We start from the raw sequence: 18,290 nt of genomic DNA, 5'->3' as shown, positions 1-18,290 counted from the left end.
TATTCTGTCGCTTGAATGCGCGCGTTTACGTGTGACTTACGAAGTGATCGAGTTGCAGGTTATTGTGTGAGCTCAGCTGTGTTCAGCCTTGGGAGCATTACAATGTTTAGTTACCTTGCTATCGATTTTTTCGTGTTTATGTGGGCACGAAGTTTTATTTTGGCGTTTTGTAGGCTTTGGTTGCGTTTCTGACCCGGCTGTGCACTTAGCTGTGACGAGCCTTGGAGGTCTACAACGTTTCCTATGGTCGAGCCATTGATGTTTTCGTGTACGCCCAAAGTAATGAATGCAGTTGTGACAAGAAATTTGCATAAAATAAAGGTAGCCAAACACTTCTTGTATTATAGTAAATGTGTTGGCAGTTCGCCCTTTACAATTACATAGTTGTTTTACATGTAGCACTATCGGAGTTGTTGAGCATTCCAGGTTCGTGGAACCTCTTTGTTGTTGACGGTACGCAATTTGTAAACTCCCTTGCCGAGTACTGCATCGATTACGTACGGGCCTTCCCATTTGGGAGCCAGTTTTCCGGGTTTTTCTGCGTTGAAAGCTTCATTGTCCCTTAGGACATAGTCTCCCGGGTTAAAAGTGCAGACTCGGACTCTGGAGTTGTAATATTTTTCCAGCTTCGTTTTGTATTTGGCCTCGTTGATTGCTGCCATCTCCCTCCGTTCTTCTAGGAGGTCCAGGTCGATCCTCCTTTCTTCTTCATTGTTGATTAAGTTCATTGAGAGCATTCGCGGAGATGGTAGCCCGATTTCTGCTGGGATGACTGCCTCGGACCCATAGACTAGGCTGAACGGTGTTTCGCCGTTGCTTGTCTTCGGCATTGTCCTATGGGCCCACAATATGCTGGGCAGTTCATCTACCCATCCTCTTCTCTTTTCGCCTAACCTTGCCTTGATACCATCAACGATACTTTTGTTGACTGCCTCTACTTGACCATTCCCTTGCGGGTGCGCAACCGAAGAGAAGGTATGCTTGATATGTAGTTCTTTGAACCATCGCTCGAGGTCGTCTGCTGCGAAGTTAGTTTCGTTATCGGTGATGATTCTGAGAGGTAGGCCAAAGCGGCATATGATTTGCTCCCATATGAATCGCTTGACGACTGCCGATGTGGTTGATGCAAGTGCTTTTGCCTCCACCCATTTGGTGAAATAGTCGACTGCGACTATTATAAATTTGACTGCCCCTGGTGCTTCCGGGAAAGGACCTACCATGTCTATGCCCCATTGTTGAAAAGGCCATGCGGTTGTGACTGGTACTAGTTCATTTTTGGGGCGCATGGTCTTGGGCGCATGTCTCTGACAGCCACTGCACTTCCTCAATTCTTTCACGACATCGAGATGCATCCCGGGCCAGTAGTATCCGGCATTCATCACTTTTGCCACCACCATTCGAGGCCCGGCATAAATACTACAAATTCCTTCATGTACTTCCCGGATTAGGTAATTTGCGTCGTCGGCGTCAACACATCTCAGCAGCGGGCCGAGATACGACTTTCGGTACAGTATCCCATCTGCCATCTGATAGTGTTCTGATTTGTATTGGATCTTTCGCGCCTCGGCTTTGTTTTCGGGAAGTATCCCTGACTGCAAGTACATGATTATCGGTGTCATCCAGGACGTTGTTCCTGTCTGGATGACACTTACTTCTCTGAGTGGAACAAATGGGTTGCTCAAAACCTCTATGCGCACATCTTTTGCTAGGTGCTGGAAGCTTGTTGATGCGAGCTTACTCAACGCGTCTGCCGGCTTGTTCTCGCTTCTGTTTATGTGGTGCACTTTGTAAGAGTAGAAGGTTTGTAGCAAGGTTTTTGCTTGGCTGAGGTAGAGTGCCATGACATCCCCCTTGGCTTCGTATTGGCCGTTTATTTGCCCTGCTACAAGCATGGAGTCCACATGCGCTTCGATGTGTCGGACCCCCATTTTGATTACCAATCGTAAGCCAGCCAGGAAAGCTTCGTACTCTGCTTCGTTGTTTGTGCTTTTAAAATCCAGGCGTATGGCGTACGTGAACTCGTGTTTATCGGGGCTTACCAACCTTAGCCCTGCACCTGCTCCGTCCTCGTTAGATGCTCCATCGGTATATAACAACCATGGCTTTTCTGTTTGCTCTTTCTCAGCCTTTTCCATGGCTTTGCACTCTCTTTCTTTGTCATCTGGAACTTCGGTCATAAAATCTGCCAAGAATTAGCCTTTGATTGATGGTCGTGGTCTGAAAACCACGTTGTGACCTCCCAGTTCTATTGCCCATTTGGCTAGCCTTCCTGATACTTCTGGCCTTGCAAGGATGTTGCCGATGTTGTAGTTTGTTAGCACGTGGATGACGTGATTGGCAAAGTATCTGCACAGCCGCCTTGAAGCATGAATTAGTGCAAGGACTAACTTCTCCATGATTGCATATTGGGTTTCTGGATCGGTCAAGGTTCGCGACACGTAGTAAACTGGTGTTTGGACACCTTGACGATCGACAAGCAGCACAGCTCCGACTGCCCTATCGGAAGCTGAAAGGTAAAGTACCAAAGGTTCTCCCTTGTTTGGTGCGGTTAGGGTTGGCAGTTTGATGAGGCAATCTTTCATCTCGCGGAACGCATTCTCTGCTTTCGGAGTCCATTGGAACTGGCTTTTCTTCATACAATTGCGCAAGGTTTTGATGAACGGAAAGGATTTTGCAGCATGATTAGCTAGGAAACGGTTGAGCGCGGCTAGTCGTCCTGCTAACTTTTGCATGTCTTTGATGTTTGACGGTGAGGGCATCCTTTCTATAGCTTGGACTTTTTCCGGATTCACCTTAAAGCCATCTTTTGTGACGATGAAGCCTAAGAACTTTCCTTCTTCCATTCCGAATGAGCACTTTGCTGGGTTCAGCTTGATACTTACGCTGCGTAGCGTGTTGAAGGTCTTTTGGATGTTGACCAGCATCGTGCCTTCTTCTTTGCTCATAATCACCAGGTCATCCATGTAGACTTCTATGTACTTGCCAATGGCGTCACTGAATGTTTCATTCATCAATCTTTGGTAAGTTGCGCCCGCATTCTTCAAGCCGAAAGGCATCTTGGTGTAGCAATACAGCCCTGTTGGCGTGCGGAATGCCGTCTTATCTTCATCTTGGACGGCCATTTGAACTTGGTGATACCCCTTGTAGCAATCAAGGAAGCATTTCCATCTGAATGTTGCCAAAGAATCGATTTTCTCGTCTATGTCTGGTAAGGCGTAGCAGTCGCGCGGGCATGCCTTGTTTAAGTCTTTGTAGTCGACGCACATTCTTCAGCTGCCGTTTGGTTTCTTTACCATCACTGGGCTTGCTACCCAAGTTTGGTATCTGACTTCTCTGATGATGCCTCCATTTAGTAGTTCTAATACTTGCTCTTTCATGGCGTCATGCTTTATATCACCCAGGTGGCGTTTGGCGTGCACCACTGGTTTTGCGTCTTCTGAGACGTTCAGACGGTGCTCTGCAATGTGCCGTGGAACACCAACCATGTCAGCTGGTGTCCAGGCGAACACGTCCATATTCTCATGTAACAACTTCTTGAGCGCTGCGCGTGTAAGATCGGACATCGCTGGTCCCAGGGTAACTGTTTGTTCTGGGTGAGCGCTGTTCAACACCCATTTTTCTGCCTCTGCGCGTGGCGCTGGTTTACTTGCTTTTGTAGGCCTCATTTCATCTGTTGCTAAGACTTCCTTGCTTGCGTATATCAGTGCGATGCCTGTTTCCGTTGGGAATCCGATGGCCGAGTGTGGTGCAGAGCAAATCATGCTGAAGTCTCCCTGTGATTCTCTCCCTAGGAGAATGTCGTGCCGTGAGTGTGCAGGCAGCACCATGAAAGTGACTTCTTCTGTTCTTGAATTTCGTCCGTCCGAGAGTAACACCGGGAATGATATCTGCCCCAGGGGAAAGACGGCCTCGTTGCAGAAACCAGTTAGTGGGTAGTCTACTGGCTCCAAGCGCGCCTTGTCCTCCTGGTCAAATTGATTGAAGCATTGTTCGTATATGATGTCCGCGGTGCTCCCCGGATCGATGAAGATGTAGTCTGTCTGGTAATGACCAATCACTCCTGGGATGACTATGGGTCGTTTTTCCCTTGGGCCTCCTCTAACAACTGGGAAGATGACTTGCTTCTCGCGCCACGAATCATCTTGTGTACGCTTGTTGTAATTTTTCTTTGGTCTTCGTGGGCCTCCCTGCACCATGTGGGTCTCCAACTTACTGAGTTTTTTGTTATCCGGCCCTTCGTCTCTTCTTTGGATTTGGCGGTAGTCGCGCTTTCCGCCTTTGACCAGGTGAGTGAGCTTTCCATCCCTTAGGGCTCTTTCAATTTCTTACTTCAGGCTGAAACAGTCGTCGGTGAGGTGACCCGTATCCTTATGGAATTCACAGTAGAGATTGGGATCTTGACCCCTTTTGTTGCGCATCTGTAGGGGTGGTTTGAATTGGTGGTTTTCAGTGGCCAAGACTTCCGACGGGGTCTTGGTTAATGGCGTCCACTGTTTCTCTCTGTTTTCTCTCTTTACTTCTTTTCTGTGTGCTATCTGATTGATTGTGTGTCGCGCATCTTCTCTTGGTGGGCTTCTTTCTCTATGACTGGAAAGCCTCCATGACTGGCCTCTGCTTTTTCTGCCATGTCGGTCATTAGAGTTATTTGCGCGTTGACGGTGGTCATCACCGGTCAACTGTTTGTCTGTCTGTGCTATTGTCTTGGCGGCCTCAATGAAGGTTTCCCAATATTTGGGTCCTCCGTCTCTACCTTTCACGCGCTTGATTAGGTCGTCACACTTGACTGCCCTCATAAAGTGCGCGCGCATCATTTTTTCTCCCACATCCCCAATCTCCAAGCATTCTTTGTTATATCTTGTGATAAAATCTTCCACGCTTTCGTGGTCTCGGCGCCATATGTTTAGACAATCTGTTGGGTCTCTGGCGTGCCTCCGCTGTTGAGAGAAGTGTGCCAAGAACTTCTCTCTGAAGTCAACCCATGATTTAATTTTTCCTGCTGGTAAGCTGTCGAACCAGACGCGCGCTGCGCCCACGAACGTTTGTGCGAACAGGTGGCACCAAGTTGGTAGGTTCCACCCACCTGTTGCTCCTGCGCCTTTGAAGACCTAGAGGTGATCGTCTGGATCTGTCAATCCATTGTATTTGCCAACGTTGTGCGGCAGCTTGGTTTTGTCTATGGCAGCTGTGGCAATCTCCCTGATGAATTTCGAATCTTCAGCCATGTCGTCTGGACGATAGCTTAAGGTATAGTCATGCTCTGCCTTTGGGTTGTACCCTGCGCGCTTTGCAGGCTTGTATGCTTCATGCTCTGGATGAAGTCTGCTAAACACTGAGGTTTCCCCTTTGTATGTTGGGTCGTCTTCTTCTTCATCCCATTCTGTGTTCATATTGCGCGCGCCTAAACGAGCCTGGATCGGTTTTCTTTGCACATTGGGGTTTTGCACAAAGTTGCTTTCTGTTTCACCATAGGTATCGCGCGTGTCGTGCGCGCTTGGTCTCCTCACATTTTGAACTGGTCCTCTCTCCGGACGTAGGTTCCACGCGTTAGTCTGCTGAGTTGTATGTGTACTCAGAGACCTTGGTGGTGGAGTTACAAATGCTGACTGGTTAGCTTGTGCCTGGAGTAGAGCTTGCTGTGCGCTAAGTTGCGTATAAACGAGGTTTATGGACGCCATCTGTTCGGCATACCAGGAAGCGAGAGTTTTCCCTTCGGGTAGCCCTAAAAGTGCGGAGTAATTGAGTTGTGCTCGTTCCGATGGAGCTGAGGGGCCAGCTCCATGGCTTGGTGTCAGCACTGATGGTGGTGTCTGTTGCAACACCCCGGTCGGAGTTTGGAATGTGGCTCCGTTTGTGGTTTGACTGATGATCCTTGCTGGTGGTTTTTGGAAAGTGGGTCCAGCTGTGGTTTGGCCAACAACCCTGGATACACTCCCAAAGATAGGAGGAAAATCATTGTTCAGTTGTCCCTCTTGGATGGTTTCGTTCCTTTGACCCCTTTGGACGTGTGATGTGTCCGAAACGAGTTCAAAGGAAGAAACTTCTCCGTCGACTGGGTGTGAGGGAGTTTGTTCAGCCATTTTTGACGAGTGTTTTTCAATAGAGAAAAGAGATGAGGTTGGTTTTGCAAAAAGCGGATGGCGCCAATGATGAAACACCGATTAACACAAGGTTTATCGATGGGGTTATTTCGTCTATGGGGTTCAACCTCTTTTCTTGCTCGTAACAATGGCTTGAGATCTGCAAAACAGTAAACACCGTCAGTCTCGTTAAGAGGGGGAGAAAGGGGGTTTCCCTCTTAACCAGGCTCCGGCGTGAGAATAAGTACTGTTCCGAGAGAATAAACAGTGTGTGTATAGGGTGAGTATGGAGAGTAAAGATCCTGAACCTGAATGATGAAGGGCCCTATTTATAGCCGGAGGGTGAAGAAGGAAGGAGCAGCTGTGCCAGCTGCGGGCGCGTGCCAGCTGACCGACCAAGGGGAATATCCTCTTGGTCTGTTCTGTCACGGCAGGTGTAGTGGTACACGTGGCGTTCTTACATTTGCCCACGCTGGATACCTCGTACTGGCGTTGTCAGCCCTGCTCCCTGATTTGTCGCAGGCCTATGTGGCGTTCTGCGAGTGGTGACACGTGTTGTCCTTTATGTCGGATAGAGCATCTTTGGTGCCAGCTACGAGTCTTCTAGAAGTTTCTAGAAGCTTCCGGATTGCTTCGCTGATATGGACGCCTTGTATGCTCGAAAGTGGTGTGGTCCTTGCCATGTAGGCAGGGAATTGGGACCATACCTCTTCAACTTCCTTCTTTGTTGCTTACCCCAAATCGGGATGGCTATGTTGCTCAACCTTCCTTTCCATCCCGCATCTCTGCTTCATCGTCTTTATGTTAAACCAAATTTTCTTATGTCGTTCCGTCAACATTCTGCCAAACCTAAATATCTTTAAATTTTGAATAAAAATCAATAAACATTAAAATGTTTAATCAAACATTGTTATAAAGAAATAGTCAGCAAGACAATCCCTATATTAATAACGAAACATATCGAAGTATATAAAAAATAAATAAAGGAGTGCTCATGTAATGCGGCGAGGAACGTAACACGTTAACACAAACACACTGTGAATCTTTTGAATAATTAGTTAGTGAAATATCGTATATATTTGAAGGTCCAACAAATCTATACATATAATAAAAGAAACCATGTTAGGGACATATGGCATTTTATGAGTCGGTCTTAATTATTTTTTCTAAATATTTATTATGGAAAATCAATTATTGATAATATTAAATTTAAAATTTGTAGAAAAGATTTTAATGATAAAGATAAAGATAACTGACAATAATATATTAATTATTTAAATCTAATAAAATACATTAGTGTTTTAAATATTTATAAAGATAAATATTTTATTTAATTGATAGTTTTAATTGTTTTAATATTTTGATGATAAGGATAAGGATAAGGATAACTGATAATCACATATTAAAATAAAAATATTTATTTAATCAACAGTTTCGTTAAAAGGATTTTATTCAATACATGTAGAACATATATATTTTTTATACATGGTATATTTAGAATCATATTTCTAATAAAGGATCTCATTATCCCGTTTTACACTTCAATGAAATAATAATATTAAATCATAATATTCAGCTTATCTCTTGTATATTTAATATTTTTTACTAAAATATTTGTTTTCTTTTTTTTCTGCTGATTATCCAACATCAGGTAATACGTAAGTTTCTAACCTAATAATAAATAAAAAAAACAAAGTAAAATGTTATAAACCATGCAATACACAACTCTCTAACCTAATAAAAATAAAGTGAGATGTTAAAATAAGTAAATAGTACCTCAAAATTCCTTTTGGTAGAAAACACAGCTTGATGACTAAATGTTTTAACATATTACATTATTCGTGTAAGAAATGTGTTTATTCAAATCGTGTAATACACGAGTTTTTAAAAGATGTAACTATTTTGTTGCGTAGTATATAAAATTATATTTATTTAACCCGTATAAATACACGGGGTTCTAACCTAGTGTTTATAAAACAAAGTAAATATCAAACCATACAAGATAAAAACAATTTTGAGAATTTAGCTAACATGAAATTGATAATTTACAAAATTAGATTTTCTAAAGGACTTTCGTTATTAATTGTAATAATAATAACTATAAAGTTGACGTTGTAGTCTAACTAATTTCAAGTATTTATAATCGATATTATTCAATTATTTTTTGTATTTAATCATATAATTGGCATGTGTGTTTAAAAGACAACTAACGTAGTAAAAACACACACAACTTAGCTCCCTTAAACTCTTAAAAACTAGTGTAAAAAGACAACCATGTCCTTTCAAATGTATTATAATATATAATAAACTTACACAAGAGTGCTTTTGGTTATTCTCTTAATAGTTAATCCAATCTCCAAAAAATAGCGAAAATAAACTTACACAAGAGTTTTTTTTTAACAAAGAACTTCATTAAAAAACCGGGCGCGCCCTCGAAACAAGGACCGCCACAACAACTACAACATATACAATGGGTTCAACGCCCAATCCTTCCAAACAATATCAGCAAAATTAGATCTACTTTTTAACCATAAGAAAGAACAAGCCTTAACCATAGCATTGACGTCGATCACCTTCGGCGAAGACCCCCGAAAGATTTTATCATTTCGGCTTTTCCATATTGCCCAGCAAGTAACCATCATGATACCTCGAATCACCTTTTGCACCCATTTACCTCCTGTAATCAACTCATGCATCCCCAACAGATCATTAAAACTTACACAAGAGTGCTTTTGGCTATTCTCTTAATAGTTAATCCAATCTTCAAAAAATAGCGAAAAGTGCTCATGTCATAAAAAATTTGATTATCATGATAGTCTTTGAATGGTGATTGATTAAAGAGTTTCCTAAATTAAATTGGCCTATATGTGTAATTTGGGCTATGTTGAGTATATGTAAATAGTGGGCGAGGTTATGTTCGTTGTGAAGTTGAGTTTAAGCTTGTGAAGGCGATTCGTTGTTGAGTTGAGTTTAAACTTGTGATAATAATGGTTTTTAGAAGTCGTGAGTTGCTTTGGGTCGCTTAGGGTCAAGATAGCCGATGGTTGAGGTGAGTTGAGTTTAAACTTGAGATAATAATGGTTTTCTGAAGTCGTGAGTTTAAACAACTTATTATTCAATAAAGAAGTTTAGTTTGCAATAATAAAGTACTTAATGAAGAAGTTTTATATGCACTAAAGAACTTAAATGTAGAAGAAAAAAATTATTTCCACACAGAGTCAAGCCCAACTTGTTTGTATTTTCTTGCCTTTATGTTCAGTAACACTAACTATTTGTGTAAGTTATATTAAAACGCTCTTTGTTACCATAAGAATTAAATGCATCCGCCATATTTTTTTTAGCTTTATGTTCACTTGCCAATTAAAGGGCCATAGTCTTTCCTTAGCATTATTTTTCATTTTGCTATATGAAAATTAGGTAAGAGAAGAATGACAGAATGGGAAACGAAAACACGATATACATTAAACGCCCATGGTAGAATTGAATATATAAACGTCACAAAAAGCTATAAACTTATACGTAGATAGATAAGGTTATTTGAACAGGTTCAATTTATGTTCACCTCTCCTACTTCCTTCAATCGCTACTTCCTCATGGAACAATATTTGTTCCACAAGATAAATAATGTGTGTGAAATGCACCGTTTCAACATTTTCACTATGTGTTATGTCACTTTGTGTTAAGTGTTATGGTTATAATTAACCCCTTTTGCCTATAGCTAAATAGGTTAGGACAACTCCCTTCTTGCTGGCCTGATAAAACTATGTGTTGTGGTTTCATCCGAGGGCTATGTGTTAGGATTTCACCGGCTACGTGGAGGAAGCCTTACTCGATAACACGCGTGTGACTAGGACTGTAGACGAACCAAACGTTCAGCAGAAAGTTCATTTGTGTTCATTCATATATTAAACAAACACGAACAAGAAGTTTCATTCGTTTAGTCTAATGAACGAACATGAACAAATGCCGCGTTCGTTCATTTATGTCCGTTAACGTTCGGTAATGTGTTCGTTTATGTTCGATAGTTCATCAATGTTTTTAGCTTTTATATTTTATTTAGAAGCCTCAAAATTCCGACAAATATAATATTTAGCAAGTGTCAGTATAATATATATATGAGTGGGGATCCTACGGAAAGTGTGTTTTTCCTAAAAAGTGTAAAAAGTCATAAAACACAATAATTTCAGGCATAAAACACACCTAAAACTCACAAATAATAGAATGAATATTACTAAAACACCATATTCAAACTCTAATAGTCCATAAAAACTTCAAACGCACCATCGTATAACTATGAATATAAAACACACAATGCTAAACAACATAAAACACAATAATATTTGTCATTCCATAATCAGAGCCTTAACATCTAAAACACAACACAAAACCCACATACATGATGTTTTAGTAATCTTCATCATATTATTTGTGGGGTTTTGGTGTGTTTTATGGTTGACATTAAGTTGTTTCATGACTTTTTACACTTTTTAGGAAATTTGGACTTTCTGACCAACTCCTGGCCATATATATATATATACTTTTCATGAACATTTGTTTATGTTTGTTTGTTTCCATTTGTGTTTATAAACATCAGTTCGTGCTCATCACATTCGTTTTCGCACGTTGCCTAAAATTAACAAACAAACACAAACGAGCAAGAAATCTCGTTCGCTAAGTGTTGGTGAACAATTTGTGAACATGCTGTCACGCTCGTTGCCTAAAATTAACAAACACAAACGAGCAAGAAATCTCGTTCGGTAAGTGTTGGTGAACAATTTGTAAACACATACATGGGCGGACCTAGCCTTTCGCTAGGGTGGGCGGCCGCACCCCTTGAAAAAAAAATTAGTGTATATTTTAGGCAAAAAACCCGACCGCACCCCTTGAAAATATGGTTGAACACCTTATCCGCACCCCCAACAAAAAATTTCCGGGTCCGCCACTGAACACATATATTTTTTAACAAACAAACACGAACAAAATTTTCTTTGTGTTCGGTTGGGTTGGGTTGGGTTGGGTTGGGTTGGGTGGCAACCCTACCCGTATCCTCATATTGAGTTCAAAGGTCTGTTCCTGATTTGACCAGAATCAAACTTGAAAGACTATTTTTCCTATTTCAACAAAACGACATCGTATGGACAATAAATTTTGCTTTACTTAACATCCCACAGTTTGCATCAGTTTGCATTCAATTTGGAGTAAATTACAAGTTTTGTCCTTTATGTTTACACCAAATTGCAGGCGTTGTCCTTTAGCGCAAAAGTTGACAAGTTTTGTCCTTAATGTTGTAAAATCTTGCACGTTACGTCCTTTAGGCCAAACCCAGTTAATTTTTTTGATTAAGTCTGGTCACTCAAGGGTATTTTTGTCTTTTTACCTATATATTTAATATTATTATTATTATTAAAAAATACTATTATTATCGCTATTATTTATATATGGTCACACTTCTCTCTACTCTCTGCAACTCAAGGGTATCTGGTCACTGCAACTCACTACTCTTTGCCTCTCTCTCTCTCTATCTCTAGTTCGCTACCACCATCAGCCACCGCCTCAGCCGCTATCCACCACTGCAACCACCATCCCCACCGGCCACCCCTGCAACCACCATCCACCACCCCACTCTATCTCTATCTCTCTCTATACCCAACCACCATCGGTGCCACCAGCCACCACCACCCCCACCCCACCTACCACCGCCACTGTCAACACCACTATCTACCACCTCCCCCACTCTCTCTCACTTCTCTCTCTCTCTCTAATAGACGATGACCATGACCAGTACCCGATTAGAATATTTAGCAAGCATAAACCCACAATTGAAGCATATGATTTCTTCTCATCTAGGATATGTTTGGAGCGAATTTGGGTGGGTTGATGGCTGATGACCTTACACTTTACATTTTTCTTCAAAATCCCCAACCCAATCTGCAACATCATTCCCAAATCCCAATTATCAAACATTCATGCCCTAAAACAAACCCACATCAAAAGATGTAATCTTGAGGTGAAAAGTGATCAAGATTCAAGAATAGTGACGGTGGGCAGCCATGGAAGCATCATCTTTACAAGTTAATTCACCTGTGTGTTGTGGAAGAATTGCTTTAAGAGACAAAACCCTTGTAAAGATTAAATCTTTTATTGGGTCTCACCATTCAAGAAGAACTAATTTGTGTTCTAAGGTAATTTTGATTGATTTCTTTTAATGGATTTTGATGATTTGTTGTTAAGAATTGTGGGTTTAGTTGTATGTGTTGTAATCATGTAATGTTGCTTTTTTGGTTTGGTTTTATTGATGAAATGTTTGTGGGTTTTCGAGGCAGATCATTGCAAGTTCAGGTTAGTCATCGAGGTCTCACCCTTCGATTTAAATATATTTATTGAGGTTTTAGTGGTGAATTTGTTTACCAGAAAGAAGCATACAGAGTGATAAAAACTAAATTGGAGGTTTAAATCATTGAAGAAAGGAAAGTGTAAGGGTGAGGGAAATTACTATTTTACCCTCATGTGCATTGCACATGACAGTTTTTAACTGAGATTTTTAACTGGGTTTGGCTTAAAGGACGTAACGTGCAAGATTTTGCAACATTAAGGACAAAACTTGTCAACTTTTACGCTAAAGGATAGCGCCTGCAATTTGATGTAAACATAAAGAACACAACTTGTAATTTACTCTTCAATTTGGGTTCAATTAAAAATTAAAAAACTAAGAATAAATTGCCAAAATCGTCCCAGATGTTTGGACGTGTTTGTTAGTTTCATCCAAAACAATTTTTTTTACATATTGTCCTTCACTTTTATGATTTTTTGTCATTTTCATCCAAATATCCAATTTGCTTTATATTTTCTGTCAAATATTTGGATGAAAATGGGTAAAAAATCTCAAATCTCAGGGACAATTTTAGCAAAAAAGTTAGACGTTTAAATGAAAATAGCAAAAAAATCACAAAAGTAAAGGATACAAAAAAGTTATTTTAGATAAAACTAGCAAACACACCAAAAACTCATCATTCACGATTTTGACAATTTACTCAAAAACTAAACATCTGAATCAAAATCACCGTAAATCTCACGTAATCAGCCACAGATCCTTACATATTATTCATAAAAAAAAACCGAGTTACCACACCATAAACCAAACAGATCTCAACACACACACACAAAACACAAAATTAATATTTACTTATCAACCGGTGCCGGTTTAAACCCTAACAACTTCTTCGAATGCTTCCATGACTGAACCACCACTTCCGCATCGAACACCTTCATCTTACCGCCCTTCGTAATCGCTTCAATCTTCAAGTAATATTTGGTTCCGGCCACCACCTGCGTCTCCGCCGCAATCACCTGCGAGAATTTCAGATCTCCGGCGCCGGTTTTCTTCGTCCGTTGTAACCGATTGTACTCGTCCACTGAGTAACTTCCGAGTTGCTGAATCTCAGTGTCGGTTTTGACGTTTTTGACCTTAGTTCTTCCTCCTGGAATGGCGGTTGCCACGAGGAAAAGGGAGAGCGAAATGATGAAGAAGGTTATTGGGAGTTTGGAGGACATGGTGAAATTTGGTTTGTTTGATTGAAGATGAAGTGGGTGTGTGTATATGTATAGGGGAAAGAAGCTTGTTGAAAAGCGAAAACAAGAGGCACCGAATTTGATGCGGGTTTTTGGATAAAGAGGACACGGGTTTTGAAGGGATGTGAAAACCTGGATGCTATAGACTATGGACTATACTTATCCAACAAGGAACGGTTTTTTTTTTTTAGTAAAATGTTTAAATAAAAATAAAATCTTTTGTATCTGGGTCTATTAGATTTCATATTTTTAATTATTTTTATTCAATTGACAAACATGGGTTAGAATTTTCTGTTAACTTCTCTCTTTTTTGTCGGTTTCCTCATTTAAATGAAAGGTATAATTATCATTTTATGACATTATATATTTTAATTAAATGAAGTTAACGACAAAAAAAAAGTACTTGACAGAAAATTCTAGCTCAGTTTGCCAATTTGATGAAAATGACAAGAATGAAACCACAGGGGGGTGGTGTGATATCGGGGAGTGGATGGGGGGAGTGGGGGTTGCTGCGAGGGGAATGATATCGGGTGTTTGAATGGAGAGTGGGGAGTAGGAGAGATGTTTTTTCGGTGTATACTAACCGAAGGTGAAGAAGAACAAAGGGAGGAGAGAGAGAGGAGAGAGAGAGCCAATGAAATTTTTATATTTTTAATTAAGCGGGTGTTTGAATCACTCTTAGTGTTTGAGTAGAAAATGAGGAGTGAAGAGGGGGAGTTGACATGGCTTTATATCATCGAGTAGAGAAAACTCAAACACCCTAAAGTGTTTGAATCATACCCTCCACCCTCAAGTACCTGAATACGAAAAGTTTCCTTTTTGAAGTGAAGTGTCAAAAGTGATCTAAACTCAAGGTCCATTTTGACATTTTACTCTTCTTTTTTAAATTTAAATGGTAAGTTAGAAATTTTACCAACTTGATACCGCTTGTTTTTAGACTATGCGTTGCCGGTTCACGACCGCACCTTTAACGGGGCATGTTAGTTTGTTAACGCGGGCACATCGGGCCGTCCCGTTAATAAAGGTTGTTAACAGCCTTCCCGTTAATGTGTTGGTGATGGTGAATGAAGAATGTGAACGTTGGTGGTGGGCCATAGTCAAAGTAGCCGTCGGGTTTGGGTTGGGTCAATTTAAAAAAGAACAAAGATACTAATTCTATAAATACACCCCATTCCCGATACCATTTCTCACACAAATCACTCCTAAAGTTCAAATGCGAAAGAAGATGTAATCATCGACGGTTCAAGCGGATGCGGATCTTTTATTTGATCAAGAGGACACGTCTGAACCTTTAATAAGACGTGCTCCGTTGCAACGAGATCGCAAGGCCGCTCATGAGCGACTTATACATGATTATTTTTTCCTGAGAACCCGCTTTATGATGACAAGATTTTAGGCGTCGTTTTTGAACGAGTCATCGATTATTCTTACGGGTTGTTCGTGATTTAGAAGCGAATTATACGTATTTCCAACAAAGGGAAGATGCACGTTGTAAGCTAGCTTTTTCTCCCTTACAAAAATGCACGTCGGCAATTTGACAAATGGCGTACGACAATGCGAGTGACTCGTGGGACGACTATTTGAAAATGTCAAATAACATTTGTCGCAATATACTACATTTTCTTATGAAGGTACACTTTCTAATGTTTTATTTTTATTATATGAGTAAGTGTTTGCTTACATAGTATTTTTATTATTTAAATAATTGTAGGGGTTGTGGCGTTATATAGCAAACGTTACTTGAAAAGGCCAACCTTTAGTAACATATAAAGGATATTCCAAGTGCATGACGAAGTTTATGGTTTTCCTAGGATGCTTGGTAGCCTTGATTGTACAGATTCGGGTTGGGCCGCATGCCCAACTGGTTGGCGTGGAACACACCATCGTGGTGATCATGATGACCGACTTTGAGCTTAAATGCGGTGAGCAACATACGATTTATGGATTTGGCATGCATACTTGGTATGGCCGGTGCACTCAATGATATCAATGTGATTGAACAATCACATTTATTTGACAACGTTGTAAACGACGTTGTACCCGGGACTTCATTCCATGCGGGTGACGTGGAGTATAAGTAGGGGTATTATCTTACAAAAGGTATAACCCCGAGATGGCCCATGTTTGTGAAAGCATACTCAGGCCAACTAGACAACAAACATGTATACTTCACGAAAAAAAAAAACAGGATTCTGCAAGGAAAGATATTGAACGTACCTTCGGAGTTTTGAAGAAAAGATGGGGTATAATTGCTCAACCTACTAGCATATGGGATAAAGATAAGTTCAAGAATGTTATGTACGCTTACATTATTCTGCATAACATGATTTTAGAAGATTCGGGCAAGACAATTTGGCAATATTATGATCCGGACGACATGGAGCTACCGGAGTCCACTTTGTACCCAGAACAACGATTAGCTATCTTTATGAAGCTACGCCGCCGCGAAACACATGACCCTCTACATGCGGATCTAACTAGCCATTTATGGGTTAATCGTTTGAAGGAAGACAATGAAGACGAGGACACTGAGTAATTTATTTGTTTCATAGTTTTTATATTGCTTTAAATGTTTAATTAAATAAAAAAAAATTAAATAATGATTGTTAAATAACCGGGGTTTAGTTAACCCGCAACACCAAGTTAACAAGGAATTTAGTTAATGGAGGTTTGCTGAGTTGGGGCTGATGTGTCATCACTTTTTCATAGTTGTTGAAAAACTCAGTTAACCCACAACACATGGCCTTAATGAAACATTGAACTTTCACCACTTAGACTGTTGGGTGTGGAGTTGGGATGGAGGTGGGGGCTTGTCCACGTCGAACAGGGAAGGCCGGGAACATCGTACAACCCGAGTATGGTCCGGTGCTGACCGAAGCTTCATTATGTTTTCCTCGAGCTTTTTAGCAATTTTGTTCTTCAACTCCACCAAGCTTTTCTCTCCTATTCTTATCTTGATAAAATCAGAATATCAAAGAGCTTTTTAACCCAATCTTTCATTCATAAAGAGAAGATCAAGACCAAAGGCAATAATATCCAAGGCAAATTCTCAAGATCATCACAAACGTGCCTCATTAGCTAACAACTCATATTTTCACTTACCATTAAAAATACGTCTAGCTAGCTGACTCATCATATTTTTCTCTCATTATTATAAAAAACGCTCCTTGTTAAAGCATCTATTATCTATTATATATAATAAATGAAAGTTATTTGGGTCACATGTCACTTAATTAGGGCATCCTCAGTTCTCTTTTCCCGCCCAACAGTACCACTGCCCTTTTCCTTATATATCTCTCTTCTCACTTCTCCTCTTTCTTTACAAACTAGGTTTTTACAAATGCCCAGGGTTCCTTCTCTCTCTATATTCCGGCGATTCAAATTTCACAAACGCTATAAATTAGATTTTGGCGTACATCCTTCATTTGTTCATCCATTACTTCATCAAAAGGTTTGTTCTTCTTTTTTTTCTATTGAAATACTTTCATGATTTCCTCTTATTTACAGTAATCCTTTGTGTTTTGGGTCTTTTCATGTAACCATTGCTAAGGTTTCGTTCGAGAGTTAGATCAAGAGATGGGGCGGCGGCTAATGGTTCTGCGGTGTTTCTCTTACAAGATTGTTTCATCTTCAGGTTTGATTTGTATGTTTATAGATCTGTGTTGATTTTTCTTAATGGTTATGATATGAGTACAACATCTGTTGATTATTGATCTGTTAATATGTTCACCGATTATTCTTTTTGAAATTAGGGTTTCATCTGTTGATTTTTGTTGATATCTGGTTTGCCATAATCATACTATGTGTTTTTATTTTTGATTTTTATTAAAGTTTTGTTATCTGAGTTCTGACTAAATGATGATTGTCAATGATCTGTTGCAGATGATAATGATGATGATTGTTCTACGGTTGTTTCCAGTATTATTGTTCCAACATCGTTTAAAGTATGTGTTTTTTGCTACTCCGATTTTCAAATTTGAGTTTTTAATTTTGAAGTGATATACTCTAATTCTAGGTTTATATTTCAGTCTAATCACAGTTGTTTGAAATTCATACAATCTGCTGCGGGTTATTATAGGTTTGTATTCAAAGAAGCATAAAGTTTAATTAAACACAAAGAAAGATTATTAAATTTATAGGTAAAATAATTTTTGCTTATGACTAAATGATGATTATAATTGACTTGTGCAGAAGATGATGATGTAGAACCCACAGTAGTTCCTACTAAACGCAAGAAAGGATCTGCTATTGTTTTAAGATAAGATTTTATCTTACTAGAGTAATGGTGTTTCCTGCCTTTTTGTATTAAAAGAAGCATAAAGTTTGTTTTAAAGGAGCTCTTTATGAACAAAGTTAAGGATTAAGTATACGAGGAAAGGGCTACTCTTCAACAGCTGAAGAAGCGTTTTCATGTACTGCATTTTGATCATCTGATTATTGCAGATGATGATGGTTTGTTTCATGTTGTAAGAATCAGTGAATTCTCATATAATAGATTGCTTTGCCCGATTAGATTATGTGTTAAATTATAGTTCTTTAAGTCATTGTTTCATTTTCTTGAATTCTATGTAATTTTGTAAAGAAGTACAATAACAAACAGTGGTTTTAACATCTGTTTGCAATTTCGTCAATAGCTAATGGAAA

General features: G+C 39.8%; 2 protein-coding genes across 2 annotated transcripts; one reads left to right on the top strand and one right to left on the bottom strand.

Annotated features, from left to right (window-relative positions):
• Positions 1-13,069: 13,069 nt before the first annotated feature.
• On the bottom strand, positions 13,070-13,775 carry LOC110927267 (cysteine proteinase inhibitor B). Its single transcript, XM_022170922.2, has one exon. The coding sequence runs from the start codon at positions 13,626-13,628 to the stop codon at positions 13,257-13,259; it is 372 nt and encodes a 123-aa protein (XP_022026614.1). The 5' UTR covers positions 13,629-13,775; the 3' UTR covers positions 13,070-13,256.
• A 1,984-nt stretch (positions 13,776-15,759) lies between these two features.
• Positions 15,760-16,182, top strand: LOC110901081. Its single transcript, XM_022147936.1, has one exon. It carries the CDS (start codon positions 15,760-15,762, stop codon positions 16,180-16,182), a length of 423 nt encoding a protein of 140 aa, XP_022003628.1.
• Positions 16,183-18,290: the final 2,108 nt, after the last annotated feature.

Source organism: Helianthus annuus, chromosome 2 (assembly GCF_002127325.2).
Source record: "Helianthus annuus cultivar XRQ/B chromosome 2, HanXRQr2.0-SUNRISE, whole genome shotgun sequence".
In the NCBI taxonomy this organism is placed as follows: domain Eukaryota; kingdom Viridiplantae; phylum Streptophyta; class Magnoliopsida; order Asterales; family Asteraceae; genus Helianthus; species Helianthus annuus.
The sequence above is the reverse complement of the archived record's forward strand: the minus strand, read 5'-3'. Positions and strand labels throughout refer to the sequence as shown.

What these genes read in the sequence shown, in the direction of transcription:
- LOC110901081 (XM_022147936.1), top strand. Translation starts at nt 15,760, where the DNA reads ATGGCCCATGTTTGTGAAAGCATACTCAGGCCAACTAGACAACAAACA.
- LOC110927267 (XM_022170922.2), bottom strand. Translation starts at nt 13,628, where the DNA reads ATGTCCTCCAAACTCCCAATAACCTTCTTCATCATTTCGCTCTCCCTT.